We start from the raw sequence: 15,816 nt of genomic DNA, 5'->3' as shown, positions 1-15,816 counted from the left end.
ACACTGGCCATTTTGACTACGTTCTGTAATTTCACTTCACACAGCACATAGGGAGAAAGGATGGAAAGGATGCGGGCAATGCCTCGGAGAGAGCAGAAAAAATAAAATAATGAGGGAGGACAAAAGAAAATGAGGATATGACGAGGCCAGAGTTGAGTCGGTCGCATATGTCTGTCGCAAATGACGAAGCCCCCCGCAGAGGGAGAGATGAAAGGGCAGAGCCAAAATGGGAGGATGAAGCGAGCTGAATTGGATTGATTTGGGTCATGTTCATGCTTGATTTGAACCCAGTTCACAGAAATACTGTAGACGATAGCATCTGCTGGGGTCAAGCATAGCGGTTACACACCGGCATTCCAAAGCCTGCTATTCCGGCACATTGCCATTCTGAAGCGCTGCATTACTAACCCTAAACCTAACCGTACGAGGAAGCCACATTGTCGGAATGGTGGTGAATCAGAATGCCACTCTGTCCCGAAGCATAGCCTTCAGCTGTAAGTGATCCTGACCTCTTGAACCATTTGAAGAGCTTTAGTTTAGTTGTCTCCACCAGGCCGAAGGCATGGGGAGAGAGTATGTTTTGCACTCCGTCCGTCCGTCCGTCCGTCCTTCCGTCCGTCCGTCTGTGAACAGCTAATCTCCGGCACCGTTAACCCGGTCGATGCCAAATTTTGCACACACACTCCCTGGATGCCAACGATGAACCTCTGCCCCAAAATTTCCAGAACGGCCTGTTATAGCGCCACCAGGAGGCCGCTTTGTGCAAAACAAGTTTTTGGACAGTACACCTACGCAAATTGGTACACAGTCTCTCTAGAGCCATTCAACGAAACAGGTCTTTCAGATTTCTCAGACTCCATCCTGATTGGCTAAGATTGGCTTCCAAAGTTCGCAGGAGTGCTCAGTTTCAAACAAAATGCTGCAAATCATGAACACATCGTGTGATTTCCGTGAAATTGTGCACGCACATTCCCACTAGGCCGAGGAAGAAATGCCACATGAACATTTTCAACTCAGCCTCATGGTGGCGCTATAACTGGCCGAAAAGTGTTTTTACCTCTAACTGCACGGATGTTGTATGCCAACTCCCTAGAGGCCAAGGAAAAAGCTTTGCTTGGAATTTTTCACATCTGCTCTTTATAGCGCCACCAGGAGGCCGACATATGTAAAACACATTTTCTAATATTACTCCTTCAGATTTTATCCAAATTTCACGCAAATCGGTACACATGCTCTCCATAGTCATGTGATCAAGACGCGTTTGTTTGATTTTTCATAATCTACCTTCATTGCCTACGATTGGCTTCTAAAGCTTTCAGGAGTAGCCCGCTTTGTACCCTTTTTGTACAAATTGCCACAACTACTCAACGCAGCATCCGATTGCGGTGAAACTGTGCATGCATATTTCTACTAGGCTGAGGAAGAAATGCCACTTGACAGTTTTCAAATCAGCCTCATGGTGGCGCTACAACAGGCCAAGCCGCGTCTCTCACACACACACACACACACACACACACACACACACACACACAACATGATTATATTACTCCTAAACATTTTGCCAAACATCACACATAGTACTCCTATCCTCCTGGTGGAGACCTGTGCCCAGAAGGGCACTTTTTCTAGTTTTCATATGTATTTCAAAAATACAGAGGGAGGGAGTCTTCTACAGTATGAGCAGTGCAACATGTTGAATCGAGCGAGACATGGCCAAAGCATTTCTGGGGGTCCCCAGCCAAAAACCCCTGCTCTACAGTACTACTCTCCATCCTCACTGACTTCTCTATCCCTCTCTCCCTCCCTCCAGGTGGCCTTCCATACGAGTCCAAGGTGGTGATCGCTGGGAACCACGAGCTAACCTTTGATAAGGACTTTATGGCCGAGTTGGTCAAGCAGGATTACTACCGTTTCCCCTCGGTGTCCAAACTCAAACCCGAGGACTTTGACGATGTCCAGACCCTCCTCTCGAATGGTGTGTACCTGCAGGACTCGGACGTCGTCGTGAAGGGATTCCGGATATACGGCGCACCGTGGTAAGCTCGCCATTTGCATCCATGTATTTCTGTAGGTATACGTCTGTCTAGGGATGTGAACGATATAACGATATCGTTGCCTAATTAAAAAATTGTAACGGTTCAGAATAAAAAACTACAGTACAGACCATTTTGGTGCGAGTGCACGTCTATATCCCATATCACAACACCTCCGTGATCTTAAATCACACACACAATGCAGTGATGTAAATAGGTTTTCAATGTAATGAGTCCCGGGATGCAGGGGTGGTCTTTTAGATGAGTCCCAGGGACATTTGATGAGTCCCACTTCAGCGACGTTTAAGAGTCATATTTTGCCATTTTTACAAATTGCAGCATTTAACTCCCATTTCATCTTATATGGTTATAATGTGGTTATATTCATGTAGAAAACGAAGAAGAAATTATTATTATAACTAAAGCTAGCAAAATAAATTATAATAAAAAAAAACCTACATTCATACTACATACATATTTCATATGATTTTGGCTATATGAAATCTATAATAATTGCCAGTTTTAACTGTTAAAAATCTTTATGTTGTTTTCATGACACATTACACAATACATACAAAATAAAAATGAATGCTACAAAACTAACCTGGAGATTAAGTAGAAGCAGTCATGGAGGAGGTAGGCTGTGCACAGCAGCACACATCATCATCATCATTAGCAGATGATGATGTTAGATTTAGAAAATAGGGTTGCTAATATTTTTTGTTGCCCTGCAGTTGGCTTTGGCAGTTCTTTTTTTGGGGGGTGGGTGGGGGCATGTTAATGTGTGGTGGCACCGGTCCACAACGCACAACATACAACAGTGTCGGCGTTTGTTACAGTACAGAATGTGTGTTTCCCATTCAATCGGGTCTACTCTGTTTGTCATGCTCAAAAATGTTCGCCTGTCTTTCTGTCGGAGGCAGCGCCGTGTAGATGAGAGAGTTGCGACAACCGCGTTCACTGTTTATTCACGGAGCTTCACGAGTCACTGAACGGTATGTTGTCGTCACTCTCTCTCTCTAAACGGCTCTGGTCTCCAGGCTGCGCTGCGCTCCGCTCAGCGCTCGACTCTGAGCAAGATGGCGGCGCCCGTCAGACTGTGTTGTTGTTAACTTACAAACTAGTGGTTCTACAACGAGTCCTACGTGGATTTTATCGTTTATAACGTAGGATGAGGTCGCATGCGGCCATGCAAAATGATCGTGTCCGTAGATTATTTGTTTTACCGCATTTTTTTCCGCGATTTTTATTTCTCACGTGGATTATTATTACTGTACACTGAGTACAGTAGTGCATCCCGTGGACGCACGCATGTTTTTGAAGTGCGGCCCAAAACTATGAAGTGCGTTTTGGGACGCAAAACGCACCCTATTTACATCACTGACAATGTGATGCATTGCTTGACCTGCTATTGTTGTTGAGCAATAGCACGTCTTCAAACGTGTGACTGCGCACAAGCACTGTGCAACACGTATGGATTATGCTAGAGTTAATACTTCCAGGGTGTTGTTATGGAAATGTCACCCAATGTCTCTCTCTGAGTCGGGTACGTTTCAGCAACACGTTAAACGAAAAATTATTATCATAACTATGAACATATGTACATCATGACTAGGGTTGGGATTCGTTAGGATTTTAACGGTTCCGGATCCTTCCCGGATCCCTCTTAACGGTTCCGGTTCCTACCGGTTCCCTTAACGGATCCTAATATTATTTTTTCCCCTTTTTTTCTGACATAGATTATGCTTATATTATAACTAACCTAACCGAGTACATAATAAACACAAATTCATTAATTCAATTATTGAAAATGCACTTTACAATTATGAGGTGGCACTATTATTTAAACTTCACCACCACCTCCAGCAGCAGCTAGCCACCACAACAATATAATTGTTGCAATTTGTACTGTATATTGCAATTTGTACATTGCAATAATGATATTGTTTTGGTGACTAATGTTGTCTTTAATGTTCAGATTAATCTTATATGAAGTACCCCTTACCCTAATGGAAACAAGCCATAGTGCTTTCTTGGATTATAAAATCCTCTTAGCAGACCTTGTATTGAACTGTCAGGCTACGTTCCTGTGCTTTTTTCTGCAAACTGTTTATAAAGTAATCAATCTATGGAGGTATATGCACCTAAAGGCTGGGCTCTCAACAGTCACGCGATTAATTTAGAGCCAAATCAAAAGCAGTTGAGTTGCTTATAAGTTGTAAAAATACGTGCAGACAAATTGATTTGGCTCTATAGTTAACGTGATTCATAAAATATCAGACAGAAAGACGTCGAGTCATTGGCGTTCTAAATTAACACCATTGACAACAGTTGTACAATACGCCTAATGAAAAGCTCTGTAGACGTTAGTTTTCTAGCCTGGGGAAAGTAAACCAGCCTTGCATCATCCTCGTCCCCCGTCGGCTGTGGTGGAGCTGCGGGGAGAGCGGGCACGGCTTTCCGCATGGCTCACAAACGCGATGTGCACTCGTGTAGGCATATTGATTTTGAGATGTTTCTCAATGTGGACGTGGTACAAGTTGCAACAACCTTTGCAAATATAGCATCAAATGTATTGCACTTTGCGTGCTCAGCCTCAGTCATTTCCCTCTCTGTTAATATAACCACACTTTGGAGAACTCTTCGACATAATGTCCCACTGTCCCACTCGCTCCGCGGCGGTCGCTGAATGCACAGACAGAACAGTGGGCGTATCCTCCCAGACCTCACTCACTCACGTAGGTGGGGTGACGTCACCCCAGGCTCTGCTTGCATGCAAGCAGACACAGCGGAGCTAAATGACGACGGATGAGAACCGTTTGTGGAACCGTTAATAAAAAAACGATGGAACCGGCTCCGGATCCGCAATGTCGGAACCGGGTCTGAAATGGACCCGGTTCCGAATCCCAACCCTAATCATGACTAGGAATTGCCATGTAAACACATGCTTATTTTAAATGAAATCCTCCTGCTTAGAGACTAAGGGCAGTATTATGCGTGTCTTAAGTATCAGGTCTCATTACTTAACTTAAGACCTGGAGGCGTGATCAATGCCATTTGGCTATTCTGAGTGGCCAAACAGCATTGACCACGCCTCCAGGTCTTAAGTTAAGTAATAAGACCTGGTACTTAAGACACGCATAATACTGCCCTAAATATGAAACTGAAAACAAAAAACTGAGACTGAATTCTGAATATTATGGCAGTAGTTTATGAACAAAAAACTGATATCCGTAAATGCTTCCGACAGGTCGACTCACGTGCCTCATATCCAACTATATGTTTGGTTTGTGCGCCTCACAAACACACTCCCCCAACTAATTCTAAAGGCTGCTACCTTTTCCTTCCTCTCTAAGCATCTCTAGTTACATCACATGTGACTTTGTTCCTCTGCCTCCACCCAGTTACACTTGTTGTAGAGCACAGCAAAGGTGTGTGCATGTGTGCGTGCGTGTGCGTACGTACACACGCGGTTCCCTGGCTGGTTTCCAGCTTACCCCCCTTGCTGTATTGGACAGTATGGGTCCCTAACGCGCAGGGTGTTGTACTCAGCACACACACTCTATTATGGACCTGGGACCTTGGCTGGCTCTCCAGGCTTACATTACACCTGTGTTTTGACATGGGGTTAAGTGATACGCGTGGTACTGGGACACTCTATCTATAGTGTGTTTTGAAGAGAATCAGTAACAAGGGAGAGGGTGTGTGCTTGTGTGTTTATGGGTGAGGTGACACTGAGCTTGGTCACACGCTGCTGCGTCCTATGTGAGAGATAGATAGTGCAGCAATATGACCAAAAGCTTTCACGATATGTGTAGACCAAATGGGGATATTGGGTATTTATCAGATACCTAGAGCTCTTACGTATGCCATACCTTAGCCACAAGCATTCACTATTTTCCGTGAATTGCGCATTGAGGAGCTTCCACTATGCGTAAATGGTATCTTGCGGCCTATACCCACTATACATTATGCAGCCGACACCTTTATTTGCAAGTGGAGGTGTGTCTGTAGACGTGTTGATGCGCTTTCCCTATAATTGCTATCTTATGCACACAGGTTTAGGACAACGGAAAGCGCCTCCTCAAACCACCCGTAATGCGAATTCCGTTTGATAAAAGAATGCGCTCCTGAGTTTGAGCTGCCTTGGCTTGATGCATGTTGCAGAACATTCACAGCTCAGAGGTCTCGTTCTGTCTTAATTCTCCACACATCTTTGTGATTGTAATTTTCCTATAATCAGCAGTGTCAATTCCTTGTGTCCATTGTGTTTAATTGTCTATATAATGAATTGCATTTGTATAGCGCTTTTCCAAGTGCTCAAAGCGCTTTACAATGGTTCATTCATTCACATTGGGAGGTGAAGCGGCAAACAGTCGATACAATCACGATCTATACCAAATGAAAACTGGAACATTATGATAAAAGGACTGAGAAAAAAAATAGCAGATCTACAAGATGCAACTTGTGAGCTTGTAGGTCGACTATTATTGCTACTTTCAGTAAACTGCAGTGTAGTATGATGAAGTAGGGCATTCATTTACATGGTTTCTGCCCGACAACGACAACGTTTGGTCATGACTTCCTCTTATGCTCTTATGCTTTGAGGCCAGAAAAATATGCATTTTGGCAAGTGAATTATTTGACCCAGTCAGGAATTGAAGAGCTTGGGCTGGTGGGGGTTACATTGGTGCTGTATTTCTCATTGTGCATTGGAAGAACAACCACCAACTGCCTGAACATTTCTATGTGACCCGTTCCCGTGGCTCTCCTGTGTGTCCCCTTCTCTCTGCTCTGTTTTCTCGCTCTTTCCGTCGAGGGTTTTTCACAAGTCTGGTCTGGCCTTTAAATAGCTATTGAGGTCACACCTCCATCCTTTAGTGTCTATAATTAGCGGGCCACCAGTCACGCTGGCCAGGCTAAACAAGCAGGGGAGGGAGACAGCGAGGGCTCCCAGCGCGGTGTTCCTCGGACATTGCAGCTGCGGCTCAGCCAAGGCAGGAAACCAGAGAGGATATCTCTCTCTCTCTCTCTCTCTCTCTCTCTCTCTCTCTCTCTCTCTCTCTCTCTCTCTCTCTCTCCCTCTCCCGCCATCAACTTCTTGCTTGTCTTTAGCTTTGCTTTAGAAGAGGAAGGATCATACCGTCCCCTCTCCCGCCTCTCCCTCCCTGGTGAGCGTTTAGTGTGAGGGCTGCTAAGTGTCTATTGTGACAGCTTGGGGGTCTCGTGAGAGTCCGAGTGGACAGCTTGGCGGTTGCCCTCCCTCCAACCGACTCAACCCTGCTCACCTCCCATCACTCCCATATGCCACTGTGGCCCGAGCCGTGGCCTGTGCTTGTCCGGCGTGAGGTCTCACTTAGCCCCTGCAGTGACCCCTCACACCTCCTCACGACCAGCACATCGGCAGCATGCCACCTGGGTGGCCTGCTGCCATGGAGGGGGCCGGCAGAGCCCGCGGCAAGCTGCTCCAGTCACGATACACCGGCTCCGAATGAGGCTCGTACCGGAATAGGACCAATAAAACTTCAAAAAATGTCATCAGTGTTAGGCATAAGTTATGTACTGTATGTATGTGCAGGCCTATTGGTGGTTAAAACATGTAAAGTTCAGAGGGCATGGCACCTCCAGATGTCTACTTTACAGGAATGTAGACCCTTGACTGAGTTTGTGCAACTAAAAATGTATTTGTAAGAATTATGCTGTCATCTATTCTTTTGCCTACTGGTATCTGGTATAATTGATTTAATGAGTACATTATACATAATTATAAAAATCACAGCCGTGTAAAGTGAGGGGCGCTCTTATCATCTTACAACATCAATTACAATATAATGTTTTGGTGCTAATGTTTGTTTTAGTCCTCAAAATAAACATTACATTTCTCTTTATTGTTTATTAGCAGGGGGCGGACTTATAAGGTTTTCAAAAAGCTGTGCAAACGTGTTGGGCGTGGCCCCTAGTGGTCTGTTTGCACAGACTCAAATATTGGATACATATAGGTATGGTTGAAAACCAAAATAATTGATAAAAGAGATTTTTCAATGGATTCTGTTACTATTGCGTGTGCTAAATAACATACTAACATTTTAGAAACAACGAACAACCAGAAAGGCATCGTTTTCAAGATGGCGTCCACGGTGGCTAAAATGAGCTAAAATGCCTATAAACTGGGATTTAATGTGTAGAAATTCATAACAATTATGCACTTCGTAACTACTTTTTGAATTTTGGCATGGTGTTAGGTATGGGCATAAGGTTTTCAAAAACCATTGCAAACTCATTTGGCTTGCCCCCTAGTGGTCGGTTTGCAATGAAACCACTATTAGATATGTAAGTATATGGTTGGAACCCCAAATAATTGATAGTTTTTTCAATGGATTCTATTACCATTGGGTATGCTAAATAACATACTATAATTTTACGGAAAACAAACAACTTGAAAGGCATCGTTTTCAAGATACAGGGCGGCTCAGGAGGTAGAGCAGGTCGTCCAATGATCCCTGGGTCGGCGGTTCGAATCCCGTCTCCTCCTGTCTACATGTCAGTGTCCTTGGGCAAGACACTGACCCCTACATTTCCTCCAATGAGTTGGTCAGTGTGAGCTTGCCACCATTGGTGTGTGAATGTGGGAAGTGAGGACACTGGCGTTCGCCGATTCACCTCCCAATGTATGAATGAATGAATGAACCATTGTAAAGCGCTTTGAGCACTTGGAAAAGCGCTATAAAAATGCCATTCATTCATTCATTACATTACATTCATTCAACTACAATTGATCCAACAAATCTCACCTCTCACTGTGACTGTCCGACTAACCATGGCTAACATACCGTCTGGTTTCTACTAATAAAAAAAAATCGAAATCATTTTGTGTCTTTCGTGTCACAAACTGAATGTCGTGGAATGTTCTGGATCAATAAATGTCGTGGAATTTTCTGGATCAATCAGCGATTTATGAGGCAAATATGAGTCGAGACAATATTCTAGGAGTGGATGATGGCTGTGCTTTGGATATGTACATGATATATCATGGGGAGAAATACAACACTCAGGTCAGTGGTACGGTACTTCTGTCGAGAGCACAGGGCTGAGATCAGAGTTATACTGTAGCTGCTTCAAGGGCAAATTGACCCATAACAAGATAGGCTGTACCAAAACAATATCTCTCCGGGCTAGTGGAGACATCTAAGCTCGTAAAAGCTACCAAATTTCATAATGTATATATGCAACCATAACAACAACAATATAGTATAAGTAATAATTCTTCTGCAATACCAAAAAGTGATCCCTCGTATTTGATATTATGATCAGAACAGCCTGGGTTGTACCACAAGGATATCATATTGCGTATCACTGAGCTCTGCCTGTGACATTTGTAAAATCCCCAGATCACAGACATTTACAGAAAGATTCTCAAGTTTTCTTCCACACAATTGTGTGTGTCTGTACCATATCTTCAAATAGGTGCAACTGTTTATCATGTTGCAATGTTGGTTGCCATGGATGACTACTGGTATTAATTCCTTCAGATTTAGCCTCTGATTACTTGGGAAGAAAAGGGCTTCACCAACATGATCAAATATTGGTTATCAGCTTTTAATATACACAAACAAATAAGTTGTATATTTTTTCCCCTCGTATTTTGTTGTGGGCAGGTAGTGAGTGCATTAGGGTAAAACGTCATGCATGCTCTTAAATTTGGAGGAATGCTTGTCTTTGCAGCCGCTGGAGACGGCATCTAATCATTAACATGTACAAATGTATTGATATTAACTAACTGTCCAAGTTTGAATGGGAGAAAAGGGAGATTTATTATTTACTGCTACGACCCATAAAAAAATGTGTCAGCGACCCACAGTGTTTTGGTAAGCACTGTTCTAATGAGCATTCTCTGGCACACTGGCACAGGTGGGGAGAGTCAGGTTGGTGCAGCCTGTACAGTATATGCAGAACACAACAAACCGCTGACTGTGGAGCAGCTACTTTTCCTCCGATTGCTTTCTCGTCTCAGCTACAGTCAATATTTGTATTTAAAAACACCAAAAAGTGGGAATAGCTGGACTCCATGGAGAATTCTCAATGCAATAGGTATATAGCTACATTTGGGTGGTAACACCTTTTGCGCATATGATTTGTCTCGTTATTATTTTGTGATATTTCTTTTTAAGCTCCACTGATCCGACCGACTTCCCCCTCGGAGCATCACTCCCATAGGTCCTCGGAGATACACACGCTGAGTTTTAAGTCTCTAGTTGGGGTGGTTCTTGACTTACGCTGGTGACACTCACAAAGATTTAGAAAGTTTATAATAGGATTAACTAGACACATTTTAAAACAACCTTGTAAAGTAAGCGTTCTTATTTGATTCAGTGCTCCTTGAACCAGTATATTTTGTTGGAAAGGGGCAGTGAGTGTATTTCGCAAGGCATTCTGTTTTAGTAGTCTTTTAGTCATGTTAGATTGTTTTATTTCTCTTTGTCACTCTCTGATTCTCTTAACTGAAGGCGTGTCTCTGTGCAGTGCTGCACTCTGTCTGTCTGTGTTGGCAGGCTGCATGTAGTTGTACACATGTGTGTCATTGTTAACCACGCTCACTGTGTGTCTGTCTGAGGAATAGTAAAACTTCTGTTGGAAAAAAACCAAAAACAGAATTGAAAACAACAGAAAACAAATGACAGAAACTATTGGTACCGTTTACGTTTCAGTAAGCCATAGCTATCAATTCATTATTTGTATATCTGGATTACTAGAAAAGAGAAATCATACTTTTTTTGGTACATAGCCAATTTTTCAAGTAAGATAATCTTGCTCTTAATGTTGCGTGCAAAATGTTGTTTTTTTTGTGGAAAGGGCTGATGCATTGCTGACCGCAGTAGGGTAAAGAGTGAGAGGGAGAAACAACACAGACTCTGTAATGACAGACGCTTAACAGAGCTGATACTTGAACCACCTCCTCTCATATCTCTCTCTCGGTTTCTCCACATCTGTCTCTCTCTCTCACTATTTCTTTCTGTGCATATGTTATGTATCCCCCCCCACCCACCCCTTCTTAGTCTCAATCAGCACGTTTTTCTGTCCGTCTCTATTTCTCGCATTATATTGCTCTCTCCTATTTATCGCTCTTTCCTCCATCTGTCTCTCCCCACTGTCTCATTCTGTCTGTTGATCTTTCGCTCGCTTTCACCCTCTCTCTCGCGCGCGCACAAACACACACACACACACACACACACACACACACACACACACACACACACACACACACACACACACACACACACACACACACACACACACACACCCCAGAGGGACAAGCAACCCTCTGTGAGCTGTCAGTCAGATCTTCACCAGGGAGGTGTGGGTAACGTCTTCGGTCCAAACATCGTTTCCCACCATAAGACGACACTTGGAATGATGTCTTACTCTCTTGTCGGCAAGATTGTGTGAACGCGGACTTTACCTAACTTTCTGTCATAGCTTCACGGATGATAGGGATTTTAATGTTCCAGTTGGTTACCTGGGTATTGCAGTAGTATAATATTAGACATAATTATAATGTACAAGTACGTGCCCAATGTCAGAAAAATAAATGTGCATTAAGGATCAGTTTCAAGGGTTAATTAATTCAGGTCTAGAGATTATTTACAGTTTAAGTTCAGGTTTCAAATGAATTCCAATAATAATAACATATCTTAATAATATATAATATATTTTATATAAGCAGTTTGATTGCAACCTTTTATTTTCCTGTGCTCAGTCAGTGTCTCCCTTTCTCTCACACAAATGCACACACACACACACACACACACACACACACACACACACACACGTATTGCAGTGGGAACGGTAGGCAGTGAACAGTTATGTGTGGAATCCTGTTGGTTTTCTTGACTGATAAGCTCCAGTGATAGATTCTCTAGAGACCTGAGCAGCGCAGTAATGGCGCACGCGCGCGTGCGTGCGTGCGTGTGTGTGAGAGACCAACAGACAAAGAAAATGAGTTACCCTCATGTGTGATTCAGAGTTTGACCACAGACTGTCTTCCTGGTCTGAGGTCAAAGTGCTGTTACTCCCCATGATGCCTCCTCCCTCTTGGCTACCGTTTGTCTTTCTCTCATTGCTTCCATCCCACCACCATTCATTGCACATTATCCCTCCCACTCCTCTCGAGGTGGGCAATATGACACAAATATAGATAAATACAAAATGCAGGCAGAATCATGACCCATAATCTTTATCACCATTTTTTTTTCATGTTGGTTTTAAATATGATTTTATTATAATTAATATGATATATGATGATTTATATATATATATATATATATATATATATATATATATATATAATATATATATATATATATATATAATCCTAATGTAAATGGTTATTGTTATTCATGGACAGGCAGACGGATAGATGTTTTGGCATTCAGTGTACAGCTGTGAGTCTTATGAAAACATTAATTGTCTACATCAGAAGGCATGGGGAGAGTATGTTTGCACTGTGTGTGTGTGTGTGTGTGTGTGTGTGTGTGTGTGTGTGTGTGTGTGTGTGTGTGTGTGTGTGTGTGTGTGTGTGTGTGTGTGTGTGTGTGTGTGTGTGTGTGTGTGTGTGTGTGTGTGTGTGTGTGTGTGTGTGTGTGCCCCCCTCAAATCATGAACACAGTGTGCAATTTATGTGAAATCCTTCACAGACTTTCCTACTAGGCTGAGGAATAAATCCCACCCTTTTCACATTGGCCTGTTATAGCGCCACCAACAGGTGGATTTTTGCAAAACACATTTTTGGAACAAAATGCCTCAAATCATCCAATTGCCATCCAAGGCGTAATGGCACCCTTTTCACATTGGCCTATTATAGCGCCACCAGGAGGCCACAACCTGACCTGCCATGGTGGAGACCTGTGCCCCGAGGAGCACTTTATCTAGTTTTCAATGTTTTGTATGGGTATCATATGCCCCGTAAAATGTAGGCTAACGGCATCAGTTAACTCTTTCCAGTGTTTAATTGTTTTGTCATTCTCAAATGCCATTATTACATTTTAGGCTGTGACTGTGTGCTATACAGCTCGTATGCAGAAGGTGCTGTGCGTTGGATTGAAATGACATACCTGTATATACAGTATAGTGAGTATACGTCAGTGGCAGTCAGCTTGTGAGTTAGTTTGTGATCTTTTATGACACCGTCATACAATGGAGTATAAATTAAGATATAGAACTGCAACTCATGGAATGGTGCACTCATTGTACCACGATCTATACAATCTCTCTGAATAGGCAGATCCTGGAGACATTTTATAATTGTTGTATCGCACACCCCTACTCACCAGTTACACTTTAGGAATATGAACTTAAGTTGCAACATTGGTACATGTGTATTGGCAGGCTGCTCTGTTTTTTCGGCATTTCCCGCCGTTTTTCTAAAGGAAAAAAAACCTGCAGCAGTCTGCAAAGAGCTTTACTATTAATTTAATCCTGAGTGTACAAGCAAACTTTGGAGTAGGGAGGATACTGTGAGATGTGGGGGTCAGTTTGGAGTAGGGAGGATACTGTGAGATGTGGGGGTCAGTTTGGAGTAGGGAGGATACTGTGAGATGTGGCGGTCAGTTTGGAGTAGGGAGGATACTGTGAGATGCGGGGGTCAGTTTGGAGTAGGGAGGATACTGTGAGATGCGGGGGTCAGTTTGGAGTAGGGAGGATACTGTGAGATGGGGTCAGTTTGGAGTAGGGAGGATACTGTGAGATGTGGGGGTCAGTTTGGAGTAGGGAGGATACTGTGAGATGCGGGGGTCAGTTTGGAGTAGGGAGGATACTGTGAGATGTGGGGGTCAGACAGTTTGGAGTAGGGAGGATACTGTGAGATGTGGGGGTCAGACAGTTTGGAGTAGGGAGGATACTGTGAGATGCGGGGGTCAGTTTGGAGTAGGGAGGATACTGTGAGATGTGGGGGTCAGACAGTTTGGAGTAGGGAGGATACTGTGAGATGCGGGGGTCAGACAGTTTGGAGTAGGGAGGATACTGTGAGATGCGGGGGTCAGGTAGTTTGGGTGGTATCCATTAAGGGGCAGGACTCGGTGGGTCAGTCTGTGGGGTTTGTTTTGCTGGTTTCCCTCTCTCTTCTGATTGGCCCTGACAGGCACACACACACACACAGCTCTCTTTCTCTCACTCAGGAAGTGGTCTTTTGTTGGGGAACATCCTGGTGCCGTAGACTGGCCCCATTTCTCACACACACACACACACACACACACACACACACACACACACACACACACACACACACACACACACACACACACACACACACACACACACACACACACACACACACAGAGAGAGAGAGAGAGTGGTGCAAAGTTCCGAAAGAGCGCAGCACTTGAGAGGCAGGATTATGGACAAGTGGAGATCACCAACTGGTGGATTTTGCCTCCTGAAACTGATGGGAGAGTGTTGTCGACCTCCACTGTCATTGGAATGCATTGTTGTGTCTGATTAGCTGACATAATGAAAGTAAAATTTGCTTTGGATTGCCCTGTGTTACTTGGATCAAGTGTTTGCGTGTATTCCTTTAGTTGGATAACCCCTGAGTCACCATTTTGTAAGTGCCCGTCTCTGTCAATTTGTGTTGGCACTGTGCCTAATAAAAAACTCTCCTTCCCTCTCCTGAAGGGTATATGGCATAATGGCAGCATACACAGTAAAATCCTCAGAGTTAATTTAACTATGAACATGTGTACAAGCTCAGAGTTGCAAATGGCTAAATTAATACTGCCAACTTCAGTAAATATAGCGACTGGCGACCAAACTGAACAGCACAGAATATATATAAAAATATAAAAAGGGAGTTACTCTCGGACAGAGGTGAAACACGTTTACAACTTGCGTGAATGACGCTTAGGACATACCGGTACACAATACACAAAACAAATTGACTTGTCTTGTACGGAAAAAATGTGCTGTGTTCACCCTGAACGCATCTTGATAACTTGTGTGTGTAGTGTAATTCTTTAATGTGAATTAAATTCATGTCTGTGGGAGTCTCTTCATATGTTCTTTACACTTGCAGGTCTTCTCCTATGTACCCACCTCCTACAGTATGTAATTTATGTGTGTGTGTTTTATTTATTGATTGATTTATTAACAGTTTGCAGAATATTTACAGTACATTTCAAGTACAACTCAATACAAAAAAAACTTAACTGTGAGTGAACGACACCATAAAGCATTACACCATAAAGCATTACACCATAAAGCATTACACTTACACACACACTGTGTGTGTGTGTGTGTGTGTGTGTGTGTGTGTGTGTGTGTGTGTGTGTGTGTGTGTGTGTGTGTGTGTGTGTGTGTGTGTGTGTGTGTGTGTGTGTGTGTGTGTGTGTGTGTGTGTGTGTGTGTGTGTGTGTGTGCGCGCGCGCGGCAGCTGTCAGAGGTTTGTCAAGAAGTTTGTGTCAAGTTTTTCAGACTTATACTGTTGACCTGCAAATCATTTGAAACTGTACACAGTAAAATCCACAGTATAATTTAACTCTCATGTACAGTTGGAACCTTTTTATGGCCCATTACGGGTCCAACATTTGGACAGATTGTAGCTGTTGTAGATACTAGATATATTTAAATTGATGATGCTGACTCCTGTATATTGCCTCCAATATTGGGAAATTAACTGTGAATGTGGGACTGTACACTAGACATACTATACTGTATAATATTAGGACACAAGTAAAAAAAACTAAACGTACTGTGTGTACCCACAGACATTTACTATGTATACATTTTAATTGGT

The 15,816-nt window shown here is 43.2% G+C and overlaps 1 protein-coding gene across 2 annotated transcripts in view; it reads left to right on the top strand.

Annotated features, from left to right (window-relative positions):
* The window catches only part of LOC306920291 (metallophosphoesterase MPPED2), a 79,266-nt gene that overhangs the window by 33,320 nt on the left and 30,130 nt on the right, over window positions 1-15,816 (top strand). For both annotated transcript variants that reach the window (XM_079496998.1, XM_079496999.1), the window contains exon 4: window positions 1,811-2,036. In XM_079496998.1, coding sequence (XP_079353124.1) covers window positions 1,811-2,036 — 226 coding nt within the window. The remainder of the gene's footprint in view (window positions 1-1,810; window positions 2,037-15,816) is intronic.

The sequence above is a fragment of the Electrona antarctica genome, assembly GCF_951216825.1.
Source record: "Electrona antarctica genome assembly, chromosome: 3".
NCBI lineage: Eukaryota > Metazoa > Chordata > Actinopteri > Myctophiformes > Myctophidae > Electrona > Electrona antarctica.
Note: the sequence above shows the minus strand (reverse complement) of the source record. Positions and strands in the feature narration are given on the sequence as shown.